A 19,213-nucleotide genomic window follows, 5' to 3' on the forward strand; every position below is an offset into this window, starting at 1 on the left:
CTCAGCATATATAAGGGAATCTGCTTGGTCTGCCATAATTACTATGTCAATTATAGGTATTGACCAGCTAAGAGTCAGCTAGAAAGGTGTTTCCCAACTCAGCACTTCTTTGAATACTAATAAGATATCATTTTCTGTAAATTATGACAGCCTGCCTTGAATAAATGCTGACCTAATGACTACTTGGAAAAAATACCAGTCTAAGTATTTCTACCTTTTCAGAAAGTATTAAATAAGATACTGGTATTTAGAGGCACACAGCTAAAACTACCAATCCAGGAATCACATTGAGTTTATGAATATATAACACACCCAAACTGGAGAATTGCCATTTTATCCCATAACTTTACTCCTTAATATTTCAAATTCTAGAATTCTCCAGGAAAAATGCAGGAAAACCAATACACCAAAGTGGAAATACTATGATAAACAAAAGATTAAGAATGCCTGAAATTGAACATGAAAAATCTACTAATAGTGAACTTCATCAAGTGAAGAAATTATGAGACTAGGGAGCATTACCATTATTTACTAATATTGCTATTTTTTATCAGTATTGCCAAAATACTGAATGTCAAATGAAATGACAAATAGCATACTAAGAATCAGAGAGGGAGAGCTATGTAAAAGGGAAAAATAGTTTAATCTTTGGTTTCTGGAGTGAATAAAGCAGGTATGGTGCTCATGACAAAGCACCTTACGATCTTTTAAACTATTCATGGAAAAAAATTACTTTTCATCCAATAAAAAAAATAAATGAAAAAACATAACTTCTATAGCTAAGAGTCATCAAACTTTACAAAACATACCAGAAACAGCATCTTCAGCTGACATATTTCTAAGTTTTTAAAAATGTTTTAAATCACAAAGAAAACCATGTTTATAGTTACAATAAAGGTATTAGATGAAAATACAAAAAGGTTAATCTTTACATTATATAAATATTCTTCATTAACACATATTAAAAGGCACAAAAATTCACATGAGGGAAATTCACTCTTGGAAATGTACCTTAAAGAAGTAAATCAGATGGAAAAAATATGTAAGAAGACACTCAAAACAGTATTAAAATACTGAACACAATGTAAGTGTCCAATAGGAAACTAGTTCATTAAACTGTAGAAGAGCTACAAAATACAGTGCAACCATTAAAACTTAAATTAGAAAAATAAAAGAATAACATGAAAGATTCATATAATGTAATGTTTGGCTGAAAACACATACAATGCAATATTTGGTATACAATGTGAAATTATGCATAGTTAGAAATAAACATGGAAAATAAAGAGTCTTTTCTTGAGATTCTTGGATGACAGCACTGTAGGGAGTTTATCTGAACTGCCACTGTCAACAAAATAATATTGTTAAAATAAATATATTTTTTTAAGTATTCTAGTTCTTAAGTAGCCTAAGTTCACAGGGCGAAGACAGAAAATCAAAAGAGGAATCATGGTAAGAAAAACCACATTTATCACTACCTCGGTGCCGTTCATCTTCAGCAACCATCCTCTCAAAAACAACAGTAACAACTTGTCGCACTGTAGCAGCAGCTGTGTTATTTGTAATATTATCTTTTGTGAAGTGTAGTCGAAAACAAAGAACAATTGCCTAAAAGAACAATTTCCATTTAGTGTGAAATAAGGTTGAAGAACATAATAACTATTCATCTTATTTGACATAAACCAAAACTAAGTAACTTATGTTTGGCCATTCCAATCACAGATACTAAAAGTCCCACCCCGTTACACAATAAAGCCACAAAAATCCTTGGATTTTGAAATAATTCAAACTCTCTGTAAATATACAGCCACATAAGATTTGGTTAGATAATGTGAAACACACATTCCGCAACTTGGTTCTTTTTTTAAAGTTTATGCATTTATTTTCCCGAGCAGGCTCCGTGCTGTTAGCAGAGCCCAACAAGGGGCTCAAACTCAGCCGACTGAGCCACCCAGGTGCCCCACTACTTGGTTCTTTTAACACGTATGTAAAAATGTGTTGTGCTTTTATTTCCCCAGAATGACCTGCTTTGCAAAGAACAAGTAATTAATGTCTGTTACATCACTAAGTCATCTGCAGCAATGTACACAGGCTAAGAATATAGATGAATAAAATTATAATTTTTAAAAAGGAGTCACTATATATAAAAATCAACTTCAGGTTGATTAAACTATAATTTATATACAATAAATTGTATCCCTTTAAAGTATTAAATTTGATGGGACGCCTGGGAGGCTCAGTTGGTTAAGCGTCCAACAGCTCAGGTCATGATCTGGCAGTTCATAAGTTCGAGCCCCATGTCTGTGCTGACAATTCAGAGAGCCTGGAGCCTGCTTCAGATTCCGTGTCTCCCTCTCTCTCTGTTCCTCCCCCTCTTGTACCTGTCTCTCTTTCTCTCAAAAATAAATAAAGATTAAAAAAATTTTTTTAATTTGAGGAGTTCTTTTGGTTCTATTTCCCCATGAAACTACTGCCACAATCAAGATACAAGACAGTTCCAACAGCCTCAAGCTCTCCTTGTGCTCCTCTGACCTCCATTTATTCCTCTGCACTTGACCCTAAGCAACCACCACCTTGCCTTTTTCACTATGATAAGCTGGCATTTTCTACAAATAGTCATCATTCAGTATGCACTGTTTTTTGTACCTGGTTTCTGTTACTTGTAATGTTTATAAAATTCATCCATGTTTTTTTTCCATCAGTAGTTTGTACTTCTGTATTTCTGAGTAGTATTTCACAGTATAGGTGTACCAATAGTGTGTTTATCCATTCATCTGCTGATGGACATTTGAGATGTTTTCAGTTTTTAGCCACTGTGAATAAAGCTGCTGTGAGCATCATACACAAGTCTCCATAAAGACCTGTGTTTTCATTTACTTTGGATAAGTAACTAGAATTTAAAAGTTTGGATCATATGGGAAGTATAGGTTAAACTTTTCAAGAAAATGCTAGTTTTCCAAAGTGATTTTATACACCTTACAAAATTTTACAATTTTAGACATTTTTTTATATTTATTTTTGAGAGAGAAAGAGAGAGGCTGAGACGGGGATGGACTGAGGATCCGAAATGGGCTCTGCACTGACCTCAGTGAGCCCGATGCCAGGCTTAAACCATGAGATCATGACCTAAGCTTTAAGTGAGACACTCAACCAACTGAGTCAGCCAAGTGCCCCTACACGTGAAATTACTTTTAAAAGGTGGGAAGGAAGGGCTATTACAGGAAATACTCAGGGAAATTGAGGAGAATATTAATAGCCCCAAACACATTTTTTCCTTTCAGTTTCCTATTCTTCTATATTTTTCTGCTACTTTTCTCCTTTAATTTCCTATTCATGACTAAGCTTGTCAGCTATTCCCAAAGGACTCTGCTCACTCACCTTACCCTGATTTTAACTCTAATCTGGGGGAAATAAGGTTTTTAACATGCAATGTCCATTATCACAACAACTACAGAGAAGTTGCTTTCAGTACAAACAGTACTAGGATTTCCTCTTTCAGCAAGCTTAATCAAATACTGTCTCCAAAGCACTTAGGAACTTTAACAACAGATTTCCTACCTTAGAGAGTGCCTCATCATGAACTACTGTATTGGTTGTTAAAAGAACAAGAACTGTTTGGAGTAGCTTAAGTTCTTCAAGACTGTTTTCCATTAGCTGCCAAAGCATATTAATTATATTTCCAGCTGCAGTCTGTAAAATAATTATTTAAATTACTGTCAGCAAATAAAATATAAGGTGTTTAGGTCCCTAAGTAAGAAAAGATGTACAAATATTATCTCACCTGGAGAGAATTTCTTGGTCATAATAACAAAACCCGTGTTTCTGGACTTATAGGTCAAAACACATCTTTCAATTAATTTGAGATTTAAACTATTTTTTTCTCAAAAAATTAATTTCCTTAAAATACAACATTTGAATATATGCAAACAGCAACATGCATGTCTGAACTATCTATTCAAAAAAATCAAAGTTCACTTCTACAACATGGGTATATTTCATTTGGACATTTATAATCATAGACAGGTACAAATTAACTATGCAACTACTACTGTTTTATATATTATTCCATTTACAATATGTCATACAAAAACCAAACTGCAACTCAAATTAACACGTTAATAAATTCAGTTAAATCTGACATTGCTTAGAATGCTATATTAAAGGCAAAAGATGTTATCACTTCTATTAAAGTAACCTTATAGAGTACAAAGTTAAAGAAACACCATTACACTTGAAAGCAGGATGCAGAGAGAGTGCTGAAATGTTTTTCCTTTATCATAAGGTAGTTACAAACAATTCACTGAAAATACTAACAAATTATCACCTCAGATAATAAAGTCATGATTTTTCCTTTGTTAAAAATTATAAATTCTATTCTCTTCAGTGATACCGATCTATATTAGTCAATGGTGACTTCTTAGTCATAACATGACAAAATGCACTTCATCTTTATTCATTATGCATGAGTGCTTAATAGTTGAGAAAATTTGGTGATTTTTTAAAATTAAGCCATGTCCTTCAAGGACGTAAATTCTTTTACATTAAATTATTAGATATGCTTCATTTACCCCTAATGAAAATTCCTGATTTGATTCTTACTTAGGTGCAGAGTTGAAATTAAGGTCTTCACATTACCTCAGACACAACTTCATGTGACATGAGTCTCTGAATGGCAGCCAAACAGAGCTGAGTAATTTTCGGCTCCTTGGTTCCACAACCCATTAGGAACGGCTGAACAACCTCTGAGCTGTTATCTTTCAAAGCTTTATTTAGAACACACACAAAATAAATTATTAAATCTAATTCATAAGTAGGAATTCTTTTACATATTTAAAACCAGTAACAGCCTTAATAAAAACCATTTTATGTAAAATAAATGCCAAAATAGAAATCAAATAGTAAGAGATAAATACTTCAGATAGATATTACAGACTCTGTATCTTAACTATCCCCCCCCCCCCCCCCCCCCCCCCAGCCTCTGCTTCCCCGTGCCCTTCTCCTGGCTCTGGCTTTTGATTTTCCCTCATCTCCTGCTATAAACTCTTCTCAGAAGTTTTATCCTGCCTCAGAGAAGCACTCTATTTCTTCAACAGTGCAGAAGAAATAGGAATAAAAATTAATATTCTACAGCAGAAAAAGTAATTAAAAATACCATACACATCATTCCATCACCCTTGTGATTCAGAAACTCCACAGAATTTTATTACATGCCTTTAATTTATAGAGCCCTAATTTCTTCTTCAAGAAACAAACTCATTAAAAACAGTAACATACTCCTCTTTTTACTAAAGCATTACTTTAAATTAATTGGATGCACATGGCATAATGCCAAATTTTAATTTAACCCCTTCATCCAAGCCAATTATTTCAGAAGCTTTAAAGGGGCAACAAAAATGTAAAAAGTTAAGAAAATGCACAAAGTAAATATTAACTAATTAAATTTACAAAATGAAATTAAATCAATACACACTTCATGGCCATACAAAGATAAATAAGACAGGTCTGTCACCTCAAAGAATTTAAATAGAGAACATGGGAATCCAAGGAAAGAGAACATTAAACTTATGTGTTTGGTATATGGTTCTCACAGGTATGACACCCATAAATTATTTTTTGAGGTTAAGAATTGTACTAAAGACCTACAAATCTGAGTTCTAACATGTTTTTTCAAAAGAAATTCTTAGAAAGTCATCCACAATCACCAAAAACAGTGTTAACATTAATTTCATCATTTAAATCCCTACCTTTTTCTCCCAAGTCTCCCATTATAGTATGCTATACTAATATAGTATAGATATATATACTATGTATATACTCTATGTAAAAATAAATAAAGACCACAAATTCCTACAGCATACTCTGCACAGTTCTTCAGTATGCCACAATAAATTACTGATTGAAGACAGCTAAGAGACGGCAAATATGATTGGCAAAGAACAGTGTTTCCCAAAAGGCTCCCTTGCCTTATTTCCTTGCCTTCCTAAGCACAGAAGTTTTGATTCAAACCAAGACACAAGTTTCTGTAATAATGTCTCAAAACATTTATATTAATGATTAACGGAGGGCAGTGAAGCTCAAAAAATACTATTCTGAAGCAGTGAATATCCTATCATATTCACCCCTGCCAGAACTGCTGAAGTATGAGGCTACCCCAACTCTGCTGAACATGCCTAGTTATTAAATGCTGTTCAACAAATAAAAGTTTTCAATATTAACAAGTTGCATATATCATTTTTATGATGTTAACATGTTTCTCATCTGAGAGTATCATAATAATCATAGAGAGTTAATAGAGTATGATTTGGCTCAAGTGCACAGTGATAAAGCCAGATTTTGAAAATAGGTCTTCTAACTCCTAGTTCACTATTCTTCCCACAACATTATGCTGCCACTCTTTAAGGTAAACAGCACTTACAGCAAATCAAAGTAAAAACAGTTACAAGTATCTAAGAGGAACCAATGATCTGCACTTCCATGCTGTCTGCCTGAAGATTTCAGATAAATGAAGGAAAGAGATTGTCCTCATAGAAGGAAAAAAATGTACTTTCATAGAGTCTCTGATGAAAATGACTTCAAGACACATTGGACTGTCACACAGAAAAATCAGTGTCAATTAACTGTCAAACTTATACAATGCTTTCTAATCACTTAGAATTGTTCCTCACAATGTCATCCATCAAGGCCATTGTATTCCTCTGTCTCTGCTAACGGTCACTCTGACAGGAGTAAGGTGGTATCTCATTATGGTTTTGACGTACAATTCCCTGATGATTAATGATGTTGAGCATCTTTTCATAGACTTGTTGGCCATCTGTATGCCTTCTTTGGGAAAATGTCTCTATAGATCTTCTGCCCATTTTATAATTATATTGTTTGGGATACCTCACTTCTTGAAAAGAGTACTTCACTATTGTCTCTGAGATCATCTTCTAAGCCAGTGTCACCCATTCTGCACATTTTGATGATGGTGCTTTTGTGACCTTACCATTAAGATGTCAACAGAAAAGTTCTGTTCAACAACTAGAGTGACAGTTTAAACAGCAATTAAACTTATGGGTTACCAACAATGCACATACCTCAAATAATGTAATAGTAATATGAATACTTAAAAACAAGTTCACATATGCATTATAAGAGACAGCTACATACTACCTGGCCCACAATGATTGTAAGATGCCATCAATTGTTAAGAGGCACACCAATTTGAGCAATATTAAAATGTGAAAAAAACTGTGCATTTTAGAATTAATAAAGGTGAGTTTCAGCAAAATGTGGTATATGGAGCAGTCACAGTTACCCAAGTGCCTCAAGTTAGGATAAATTAAACTAGTATTAATTAAGGTAGCATTAAATTAAATTAAAATAGTATTAAAAGTAATTTTCATGAATTTTACTTTAATATAACTGAAAGGAATCAAACATCTATCTCTTGCCTCCTTCCCATTCCTTCTCCCAGTTTATATGAGAATAAAATAAAAAAAAGGTTTTGATGTTATCAGAATAAATCATCAATAACAAAAAAAATACAACCTACTGATGTTTTGTCTTTTGAGCCACAGTGTGGAAAAAAAACATATCTACCATATCTAGATTACAATGCAGAAAGACAGAGTATAACAAAAAAAGTTAGTGTTTTTCCCTTCTTTTTAAAGTGATAGTAATCTTAGGAAACAGAAATTAGCCTGCTCTTCTAATTGAGAGACAGATGCTCCTTATATATGATAATTTTAATAATGTTTTATAAACATAACTTTATATAAAAACCTTCCTATGGGCTTAGACTTTAGAACTCATAATGAAGAAAAAGCTATATAGTGATATAAAGACATCATGCTGTAACTATTTTTTAAACTCATTCCAGGAAATAAAGAGGAAAAGGACAACTCTTTTTATTCAAAACTCTCTCTTTCAATTTCCTTCAACATATAAAGATAGGCTTTTTAGAGGGTAAGGGAAAAAAGTTTATTCTTTTTTACCTAAGTCCCTTAATAAACATGACTCCTTTAATAGAATAACACTGTTTGATAAATGTATTTTATTTCCAAATTTTATAACTGTGAGATCAAATGATACACTTTCACACACCTGAAAGAGGTCCAGCAGGTCCCCATATCCTAGGGGTTTCCTTGCTCTGAGCAGTTTCACTGCATAATTGTAGTTTTTATCCTGGAAAGAAAGAATTAAACTAGGATACCCCACTATGAACCACATTAATGGGGGGTTAATAAAAGTTTTCATCATGATATATTTTAATGGTCATTAAATAACAAATTATAATTCTTGTGAAAGAAAGAAAATGTGATGCAGACATGATTGCTATCCTCAAAACCCCTTAAAATTTAGTTATGGGAAAGACTGATATTTCTAACAACATTAAAAAAATGTAATGGCTCAAATGGTTTGAAAATACTTTCAATGAGTCAAGAATTGAAGAACAATTAAAAGTATGGGCAGCTTCATATCAAAAGCACATTATATGAGAAGGAAGGATTCTTCAAAAAATGATGCTAGCTAGTACAACTGCTTAGTAATTTTGCAAAAGGAAAAATCTAGGTCCTCACATCACTCTATATATTATTAATTAGAAAAAAATCAAAAAAATTAAAAGAAAATACTATACTATCTACTATGTGGAAGGAGAAGGACTTCTGAAGTGGAGAGCAATAAATCAGAAAAATCATATTATGTAAAAATGAAAAACATCTAGATTAAAAATTAAAAGGTAAATGACTTGCAGGAAATATAAACATAATGGGAAGTTAATATTTTGCTATAAAATAGTTCAAATACTTTAATAAAAACACAAAAGCTCAAAGAAATAAATGTAAAATGAAAAAAGGAAATAATTTAACAAGGATATGTTCAATATTAAAAAGAAATATCAATTAAAATAAGACGCCATTTACCTGTTCAATTCCCAAAAAGATTTTTTAAAACAATAATCAGGCAAAAATGTTATAAAAATACACCCACATATTACTGGCAAAAGCATAAACTTTTATCAGAAAGCACTGTGGTAACATATTCCAAGAACCTGTTCATACTCTGTGATTTAATCATTTAATTTCTAGAAATTTACCTTGAAAAATAATTCTAAATGCTGTAACATGCCTCACATAAAGGAATGGTTAAATAAGCTACAATCACTTGCTAAAATATTATGGAACAATTAAAAAAATACAAAAGATACCATCAAAAAAGTATTTATATTATAATAAAAGGCAGAATACAGATTAAAAATTTTTTAAGTTTAAAAAAATCCAAGGACAAAAGAATAAAGAAGAACACATTATATTGTAGAGAGCCATGTAATCTTAATCTCTCTCACCCACTAGGTTAACTTGTGCACATGGAATTAGTTACAGCCCCTGGATCATCTAGCCTGAATTATAGAAATCACCTACCAACAGACCTCTACTTTACTGATGGTACATTGAAATACACCTTGCACACTGCTGGAGGAATAGTTGACACAAAAATGTTAAAATGAACGTGTCACTTCCTTGATTCAAACTCCTTCCATCAAGCATCTCAGAAAGTCACACAATGGCAATACTTGAACAGCGTATCCAAATAGATCAAACTGTTTCATACCTCATATATTTAAGTAATTTGCTTTACTTTCTGCTTCTACACCTTATTTGCTGGTCTAACTCCTTTTTAAGCTTTGAGACTCAGCTTCAGATTCTCACACTGGGTTGGGTACCTGCCTTCTCTGCGTTCCCATAATAAATAAGCCTGTCTATACTTCCCTCTTGGCATTTACCACAGTATGAAAGTTCTCCATTTAAAGTCTGTCTCCTTCATTCCTTGGTCACCTGGCTGATATGAAGGAAGCATGACAAAATCCATCTACGTGAATCATCGTAACATGTAAAATTATCGTAAAGACTGAGAAGTAGAAAAACACACTAGAGGCCGCACTGAGAGACTTACTTGCATTTTGGAGTGACTCACTCATTATTAGCCTGCATTAGATGACGGCTTACTATTTCCCATGTAATGTGCTAACTCACAGCAATATAAGGAGAATAAGATATTGATCCTGACCTAAGGAAGTGGGTCCTCTAGAAGAAAAAATTTCTGGCAAAGGACTTCAAAAGGCAAATGGAAGAGCAGGTAAGCTAAACAGAATGAAAGGCAGGCACAAACACACTTTTCAAGTATATTTTTTCTATTTCCATATAGACTATAGGTGAGTTACACTACTCACCTAGTTCTTCCAGTGAAGCTTACATAATTCTCTCCTTATTAAGAATACATTTATACTATATTCTCTAGATATTTGTAAAATATCACAAGCATATGTATTGCTAAGATAGAAAATACTAAATAAAATCAGCAGATAGATTACCTTTTAACATCAGAAAATAATTCCAAAGCATATTGCTCATTACAACTTAAAGATCTTTTATTAATAAGACCATGTAGATATGAAAAAGATGAGGAAAACTGTGTGAGAAAAGAACACAAATCATACACAATGATCATCTTCGTAAAAATTCGATTTGTATACTGACAGTAGCTGAAAGCAGCCATAGGTAGATGTAACTTTTATGGTTTTGAGTACTGGTTAAATATACAATTTTAAGATATCACAACTTCACTGGTTTCTTTGTTTCAAATATTCCAAAGGCAGATTCTCTGTTTATGTAATGTTTGCATAACGCAAGCCTTGTCAGTTTCAAGTATACTGTAAGCTGGCTTCATAAAAACATTCATATTATATGGTGGTCAAGTGCAAGATCAAGGCGTTTGGCCTTGTAAATGAAAAACTTGATGTTGCTATCTCTCATTTGTAGAGTTTTATCTTTAAAGGAAAAGGAAATGTTGAGATAATGATCTATATATTTGAATCAATGCTGACATTACCTGGCATAGCATTCCCACTTATGTCAGCATTCATGACAGCAGTGAAAACAAAGAAAAATAAACATTAAAGGAGGATGCTTAAAAGAAGGGGAGATGTAAAGCAAAGATTTATTCTGCAATGTTAATAACCTTCCCTTGAAAAATAAATCTCAGACAACTAAAGTTGACTAGAAATCTATGCTAAGTATCACTGATCAGACTAGTTGGTCCTAATTAAGGGTTCTGATTTTTATAGCAACCCTTTGTATTTTTGGAATATGTAGAGACATCTGAGAATTCAATATGACATTTCATTTGAGACTGCTCCATTGTTTCATATCTTTAACATCCATTACAGCACAAAAATAGTAATTTACAGTCCCTAGCACTAGAGACAAGTAAACACTTCTCAGGAAATTAAAAATTTTAAGAAGTCAACTAAACACTGGTCTTAGTATTAACTGTACTCTAAGTAGTTTAAAAACTATATATTGACTAAACTCTTTCCTTGTTCTTAAGATCCTTTGATTTTCAAAATGCTAGTGGTCTAAAAATGTATACATTTTAAAGTATCAGTTGCTATAAATACTTGATTAAAAAATGCTAGGAAATAGGGGTGCCTGGGTGGCTCAATTGGTTAAGCATCCGATTTCAGCTCAGGTCATGATCTCACAGTTTGTGGGTTCGAGCCCCACCTCGGGCTCTGTGCTGACAGCTCAGAGCCTGGAGCCTGCTTCAGAATGTGTCTCCCTCTCTCTCTGCCCCTTCCCTGCTCATGCTCTGTTTCTCTCTGTCTCAAAAAACAAATAAAACATTTTAGAAAAAATTTCTTAATGTTAGGATATCGTGTAAATGCTAATACAAATCCTCAAGTACATGGCCCTGGATACTATGGATATTAAAGCATGAACTATTAATTGTACGTGCGTAAGTATTTGTTCTAGCTTGATGTGAATAAAGCTAACTGAATTAAAATGAAATTAATACCCCCCTATATATTAAACACATACTGAGGCAAAATTTTTCTTACTCATCCTTAAGATGAACCAATTAGACATTTTACTTTAGTATAGAACTAGGTACCAGACAGCGATCCTCTAAAGAAATCAATCTCTTTATAAAATTCTCCACCAACTACAGACCCAATGAAAACTTCTACTGTTAGAGAATGATTAAGGACTAACCATAATACCAGCAATTATGGTAGCAAAAGTTAATATGTGTAGTGATATTCTAATATGCCGGGCCAACTTAAAAACAGCCAGATCATAATTTATCTTTCAACATTAACTTCCTCACAGTGGCTAAATCCACCCAACATGCATCTCCCAAAACCCACTAGCTCACCCTTCCAATCCAATCATACATACCTTTGCCTATACCCACCACTTTCACTATACCCCTTCTCAAAATGCACACAGAGCATTATTCAATGCTGTGAATAATGTTATGAAACTATATGGTGTTTTGACAGATCGTTCAAAATCAAAGAAGCCGTGAGAAACAGATGCAATACAGGAGAGCTCACCCTATGGGCACATGTCCTACAAAGCTGCAAGCCTAAGTGAAATCCGCCTTCCACCCTTAAACTGCACCCAAAAAGTCTTCATTTCATTTTATAACAGTCTTTGAAATTCCACCAATTAGGAATTTTCTGGTATCCTTTTTTAAAAATGTAAAGATATTTATGAGAGTTAGAGAGATTCTTCACTACTTGGATTTTTTGTACATTAACTTAATAGGACTGTTTTTCTCCTGTAACCAGCTGAGATCAGTAGCACCACTGGAACTGGAAATGAAGACTGAAGAATGAGTGGGAAGTAAGCGATGACTAAGTATAAACATCTGGGAGGGAGGGGCTGGTGTGGAGCGAGGAAATATGATGGCAGCATACAGTCGCAGGAAGAATATGCCCTGGACTCCATACAGCCCAGGACCTCAAGCTAGTGCCACCACTTAAGTATGACCTCAGTCAAGTAACTTTATCTCTTTGCATCTCAGCTTGCTCTCCTATATTTGCCCACAAGGCTGTCTTTTATAAGACAGAGTGGCACAAATGTCTCCCATGTAAGACTTTCTGAAAATCCAGTTTCCTTCTTTTCCATATTCATTACAGAGGCAAGAACAAGAAGGCACCAAAGAAAAGTAAGGAGCAGACGATCAAAAGAGTGTCAAAGAGGCACCACTCTTGAATTCCTCCTTGAAAACCAGGTTCAATCAAGAGAATATAAGAAAACATTTTCTTCTTTCCTCCCCCTACTCCCACTCTTTCTTCATGACCATACAGTCTTAGTCCTACAATTCAAAACTCATAGTCCTAATAAATTTATAATACTACACTATCACCTTTATATTAAAGATCAAATAGATCTTGGAAGGTGGACTGAGAACCAACCTTTTATTCAATTCAATACAACAAATATTAATTGAATGCCTTTTCATGGGTAAGGTGTAGAGGACTGAGAAGAGGTGGAGGAGAATGCAAATCCTTGCCTGTAACGAGCTAGTAGTTTTAAGCTTTCTAATTTCAGAGAATTTTATAACATTCATCCTTGGCAAACCCAATTACTTCATAAGTTAGGGACTTTTACATGTTCTTTATCATTATCAACAGCATGCTAGGGCATAAAGGAGAGGCTACAGAAAACTGATGGCTGTTTTCTGTTGTTGTAAAGTTTGCACTTTTACTATTAGTGGAATTTTCATTAATTGTTGAATTTTTAATGCAAAAAATTACCTGCCAAAATTTCGGTGTTTCGTGCAGCTATTGTTTTAACTTTTATTATTCCTGATTCAGCAGCCTGTAAGAATAAAAATAATTAGAACATAAAACTTACTATCAACATGAATTATCTAGGGAGAGAAATATATATGATCACTGTTTATTGTCAAAACCTCAAATACTAAAGTCTAGTAGTGCCATATACATTATATGTAGTACAATAGATTCATTTGATTATTCACATGCAAACTTGGCACCACAGCATGTTGCCTTTCTCTGCCTAAGGCACATCTAATCCCTCATGAACTGAAATATAAAATATAAAAATATTACACAAAAACAAAATCTAACAAAAAAATTAGGTTTCTCTTCCCCATTTCATACTTCCCTCCAACCATTAAAAACAAAAAACAAAACGAAACAAAACAAAAGACACTGCAAAATCCAGTAAAACCTTTTTGGATTTTTAAGAGACCGAATAACTAAGAACTTTGTTATTACTTTTAGTTGACATTTTTTCAACAACTATTAGATTTTCATAAGGTACCTAAAACACTTCATGAGAAGCATGTTTAGTGGGCAGTCTTTGGAAGTTATATAGCATTTTACAAAATGCCACAGAACTGTACTGTCCAATACAATAGCCATTGGCTACATGTAGCTATTTAGCACTTTATGTGAGGTTACTCTGAACTGTCAAGCTGTACTCTAAGTATAAAATACACATTAGATTTTGAAGACTTAATATGAAAATGAATGCAAACTATCCCTTAAATATTTGCATTGATTAAATGTTGAAAAAGTACCTTGAACATATTGGGTTAAATTATATATTATTAAAATTAAATGCCTGTTTGTTTTTACTTTTTTAATGCAACTTAAAATTACACATATGAATTACATCTGTGGTCCACAATTTATTTCTATTGGACAGTGCTGACATATAACATTGATATATAACTTCCATCACAGAAACTCAGAACATTTTTACTATCAAGAAACATGCCTATTTTATACTTATACTGGTTTCCAAAAATAATATATCAATATTCCTAAGTTATATGTCTAAATTGTCCTATTAATTTCCTTGCTACTAGCTCATTTATTTTGTCATCTCTTACTGCTTGCTAAGGGACAATAAGTAGCAGGTGCTAAAAGTTTAAAAATAATTATGGAATACCAGCAGTGTCCTGTTGGTTCTTAGTTTAAAAATCAGTTGATTAAAATAAATAACACATTGTAGGCGACCTAGTACAGCAGACCTTTGTCATTTTGTTGGCCTCCAAGCATGTGAAGCCCTTGCCTGTGTTTGGAGACTTCCCAACTTCATGAGTTTTGATGCAAGATGGAGCTTATCTCCCACTATTAAAAATGGAAAGTGCCAGATACTTGGATTTCCCACATGCCCCGCAGCTTCTTCTAATCCAAACAGACACACCAACCAGGGATGTTGAATATGGAGGCGAATGACAAGGAAAAGCAATGACAAGACAGAATTCTTTCTGATGACAGCAACAGTGGAGGTAACATCTAGTTTCTAAGGCAGTAACAGCAGCACCACCAGTGGTGGCTTGGAGTGGCCAGTGCAATCTGAGGTATCCAGTCACTCACTAAGCAGAGAACAGCAGGTTCTAGCTATTTAGCTTCCCTTTGTTTCTGTACTTTTTCTAAAGTCAGCCCCATCCAGCCTTCTACCAATTATGTGAGCCATTCAACAGATTAGTAAACTTCATTTTTGCTTAAATCAGCCACTCAGCTTTCACTGCTCACAACTAAGAAGGCGTTACTTCTACAACTTTAAGAAATGGAAATGTCCCAAATTAAACGATTATGGCTACAACAGGAAATATAGTAAAATAAATTACTTCAGAGAAAGATTATTGATTTTTTGATGCTTTGAGGGAGTACATATTAGAGACACCAGGAGCTTAAAAAATCCTGATGCCCAGCATGCAATACATTCCAAGAAATGCCACTGGGAGTAAGGCATCAAGATTTTTTCAAATCTTCAGGTGAGTCCAATATGCAACAAAATTTAGTAGACAACTAAAATAATGTATGCAAAAGATGATGGTGGATAAGCCCAAGGTTACTGTGACTGAAATGTTAAGAAGTCAGATTCTGAACACATTTTGAAGATTTATAAACCATCGCATTCATAATAACGATTTGGAGGGGAAAAAATAAGACAAAAATTTCAAGAACACTGAAATTATTATCTATACTTTGTTATACTCACATATCCCATCTTAAACTCTATTGGGTTTGTTACAGGGCCATACTGTGGTCACTGAGATTTCTTCCACCGTCATTTTCAACTTCCTGTCTTCACTATAACCCTATGTACTGCGCATATGTTCAAATTCAATATTTCTTTCCACTTCATTGTTGACAAAAATTGGTCAAACTGAACCATCACTGGGGTGCCTGGGTGGCTCAGTTTGTTAAGCATCCGACTTCGGCTCAGGTCAGATCTCACGTTCGTGGGTTCGAGCCCCACGTCAGGCTCTGTGCTGAGAGCTAGCTTAGAGCCTGGAGCCTGCTTCGGGTTCTGTGTCTCCTTCTCTCTCTGCCCCTCCCCCTCTCATGCTCTGTCTCTCTCTGTATCAAAAATAAATAAAACATTAAAAAAATTTAAAAAAAAAAAAAACTGAACCATCATAAATGCCAATGTCACTGTCCTGACTTTCTGGAATTCTAGCCAGCCTGACCTTCTTAACAGTTTCCAAAACCAGTCCTATGGCATTGCCAGATACTGGATGTCAGTAAAAGGTTTCAAATTTGCCAGACACTGTTTTGATTTCCTGAAATAAATTGAGTCGACCCATGTCTCTATCATAAATAACTATAAATAAATAAATTGTAAGGATTATAAAATGTTAAACAATTATATTTATACATATACACAATAAGGAAAAGGAATAAGAACAATGTTTTAAGTATAACAGTTCCAAAGTAGTGTTTTAAATATAGCCAGTATTTTCATTCCTGAAATCACCGAAGAATTGTTTATTGCCTTAGATATAATTAGACCTATCACATAGTTCCTCATGTTTTACATGCAGATTTCTACTCTCAGACTTGGAAACTGTAACATGTTATTCTCTAGGCACCCTGTGTTGCTGGAAAGTTTCAATATCAATGTTTACGGACAACACATGGGCATCAGGGTCCCTCTAACCACTGCAATCTTGCTTACACCAAAGCCTAGCTACATCTTCAAGAGTGTCTCACATAAATGGAGATATTCAGACTCAAATTTCCTTCTATTTATCAACAACAGTCTATGTGAAGAAAGTCTGTAACTTCTTGTTTAAAATTATCCCCTACTCTGAACAAGTATCTTATATATCCATGGGAGAACTACTCAATTAGAAACATAGTTATTTTTCTGAATTGTCCCTCATGCATAAAATAGGAGGAGGAGGAAGGAAGAAGAAGAAAGAAGAAATTGTTGTTGCCCACCCCCCCTCCCCCGCAAAATTGTAAGTTCTGTGGATTGAGTAGAGATGACATAGGTAAGATAGGTAGAGTCTAACATCTCTATTCCTGGGAGCAATCTGTGAGTTTGAGAAAAATACCAGAAGTCTTAAATACACTGCAGTATTTAATGCTTGTTACTCTTAAAATTAATCTCTCTCAAGAAATATCTTTTTTTTTCCAATATTCTTTGATTACCCAAATAGACATACTCACCAGGGACTCTAAATAATGGAGGCTAGTGGCACAAAAAACAAAGACAAGAAAGAATGTGGATTCTCTTCCAAGACTGTCTAGAATATCTTTGACCTCAATTCTCACTCAATAACCTCTTCATGAGCAAAGATAATTCTATGGTTTTAATTACTTTCTAAATGATGAAGACTCCCAAATTATATTCCTGGCTCCTAAACTATAGGACTTATTAGCCTAAATGTTTAAAAGGCACCTTAAATTCAAGATACTCAAAACAGGTATCATCCTGTCCCCACCTCCACACACTTCCACTTCAACCCCAGAAAAACTTGTTTCTTCTCCTACAATTTCTACTTTTCTTAACAGCAGCAGCATCCATTCAGTCACTGACTAGAAATCTGGGGTTTCTCTCTCTTCCCACAAATTGTATCAGCCTCAAAGGCTATGTAGTGAACATATCTTGTCCCCTTTCTTCTCAAATACCACTTATGCACCTTCATTCCAACTGCTGGGACTCCTGGTTGGCTCAATCAGCTGGGTGTCTGACTTAGGCTCAGGTCAAGATCTTACAGTTTACGGATTTGAGCCCTGAATCAGGCTCTGTGCTGACAGCTTAGGGCCTGGCGCCTGCTTTGGATTGTGTCTCCCTCTCTTCCTGACCCTCTCCCAATCGTACTTTGTCTCGTCAAAAATAAACAAACACTAAAAAAAAAAAAAAAAACCCTAGTTACCAAAACTTCTGGATTTACAATCTTGCCTCCGTTCATCCACTGACTCAATTTTTCACGATCCCTACTAGTGTTTTTCAAAACTGAATAGTTTAAGGACTTCCTTTAAAAAAAAAAAATCATAAACCTACTCACTGATAACTTTAAGTATGTATAAATAAAATTAGGAATAAATTCCTGTTTTTACAGCTCTTAATTTATAAAGCCAACAAATTCACAAGTTATATACATACCCAAATTAACACACATGTGACAAATAACGCTCTGCTGAAATTAAACCACTGCTCACAAAATGAAGACACTCGTAGGCTTAAAGAGCAGGCTCTCCTGCTTTTGGTACTATAAGAAATCATTTCTTCCATGATAGTTGTTTCTCTGGCAACTATCAAAAAGCCTCTTCATCTTCACAGGCTCTCACAGTTTGTACCGGTAACACTTTATTCCACTTATCTCACGACATGTCTGTTCCCCCATTCTGGCTATAAGCCCTATCAGGACAAGAAATCGATTCCATTTGTCACTCCATATTACTAATGCCTATCACAGTGCCTAGCATACAGAAGCTATATAATAAATGCTTCTAAATACAAACATGACAAGTTCTTTTTTTTTTATTTTTTAAATGTTTATTTATATTTGAGAGAGAGAGACAGAGTGTGAGTGGAGGAGGGTAGAGAGAGAGAGGGAGATACAGAATTGGAAGCAGGCTCCAGGCTCTGAGCTGTCAGCACAGAGCCCAATGCAGGGCTCAAACTCACAGATCGTGAGATCATGACCTGAGCCAAAGTAGGACGCTTAACCAACTGAACCACCCAGGCACCCCAAACATGACAAATTCTAAGTAAAGAAGGAGACTCTACTGTCACTAATTGAAAAACCCAGAGGAACTCTGATCTAGAAATGCAAAAGGCCATGAGGGCTACAGGTCCACTTCTCTGCCCTTCTCTTGGTTCTGTCCTGTTCCGTGGATAGGTCCATCCTTAGGCCACTTCCAATCTTGCCAATAAAAATTTTGTAGGCTGCTGTCTAGTAGAGAAAGGACTCTTTCAGCAGCTCTTTAAAAAGAAAGAGGAAACTCCTTGGCCAGGAACATTCACTGGCATTATGTAACTTGGGCAGAAATGAAGGTGGAGACGGTGGCGGTGGGGAGGGTTTAAATTTGATTAAACTAATCAAACTACCCTTAAGGAAAGAATGAGATTAATTCATCTCAATCCAAAGGTTTGAAAATGAAAGA

At 34.5% G+C, this 19,213-nt stretch overlaps 1 protein-coding gene across 6 annotated transcripts in view; it reads right to left on the reverse strand.

Annotated features, from left to right (window-relative positions):
- Nucleotides 1–19,213, reverse strand: part of MON2 (MON2 homolog, regulator of endosome-to-Golgi trafficking) — a 113,589-nt gene that overhangs the window by 84,358 nt on the left and 10,018 nt on the right. For 3 of the 6 annotated variants that reach the window (XM_029953563.1, XM_029953562.1, XM_029953566.1), the window contains 4 exons: nucleotides 13,589–13,652; nucleotides 4,636–4,763; nucleotides 3,559–3,690; nucleotides 1,479–1,608 (listed from right to left, as the gene is read on the reverse strand). In XM_029953563.1, the coding sequence (XP_029809423.1) occupies nucleotides 1,479–1,608; nucleotides 3,559–3,690; nucleotides 4,636–4,763; nucleotides 13,589–13,652 (454 nt within the window). Of the gene's footprint in view, nucleotides 1–1,478; nucleotides 1,609–2,646; nucleotides 2,767–3,558; nucleotides 3,691–4,635; nucleotides 4,764–8,085; nucleotides 8,167–13,588; nucleotides 13,653–19,213 lie in introns of those variants that run through there. The other 3 variants (XM_029953564.1, XM_029953565.1, XM_029953567.1) reach the window with 2 other exon arrangements.

This window comes from Suricata suricatta, chromosome 10 (genome assembly GCF_006229205.1).
Source record: "Suricata suricatta isolate VVHF042 chromosome 10, meerkat_22Aug2017_6uvM2_HiC, whole genome shotgun sequence".
Classification (NCBI taxonomy): Eukaryota; Metazoa; Chordata; class Mammalia; order Carnivora; family Herpestidae; genus Suricata; species Suricata suricatta.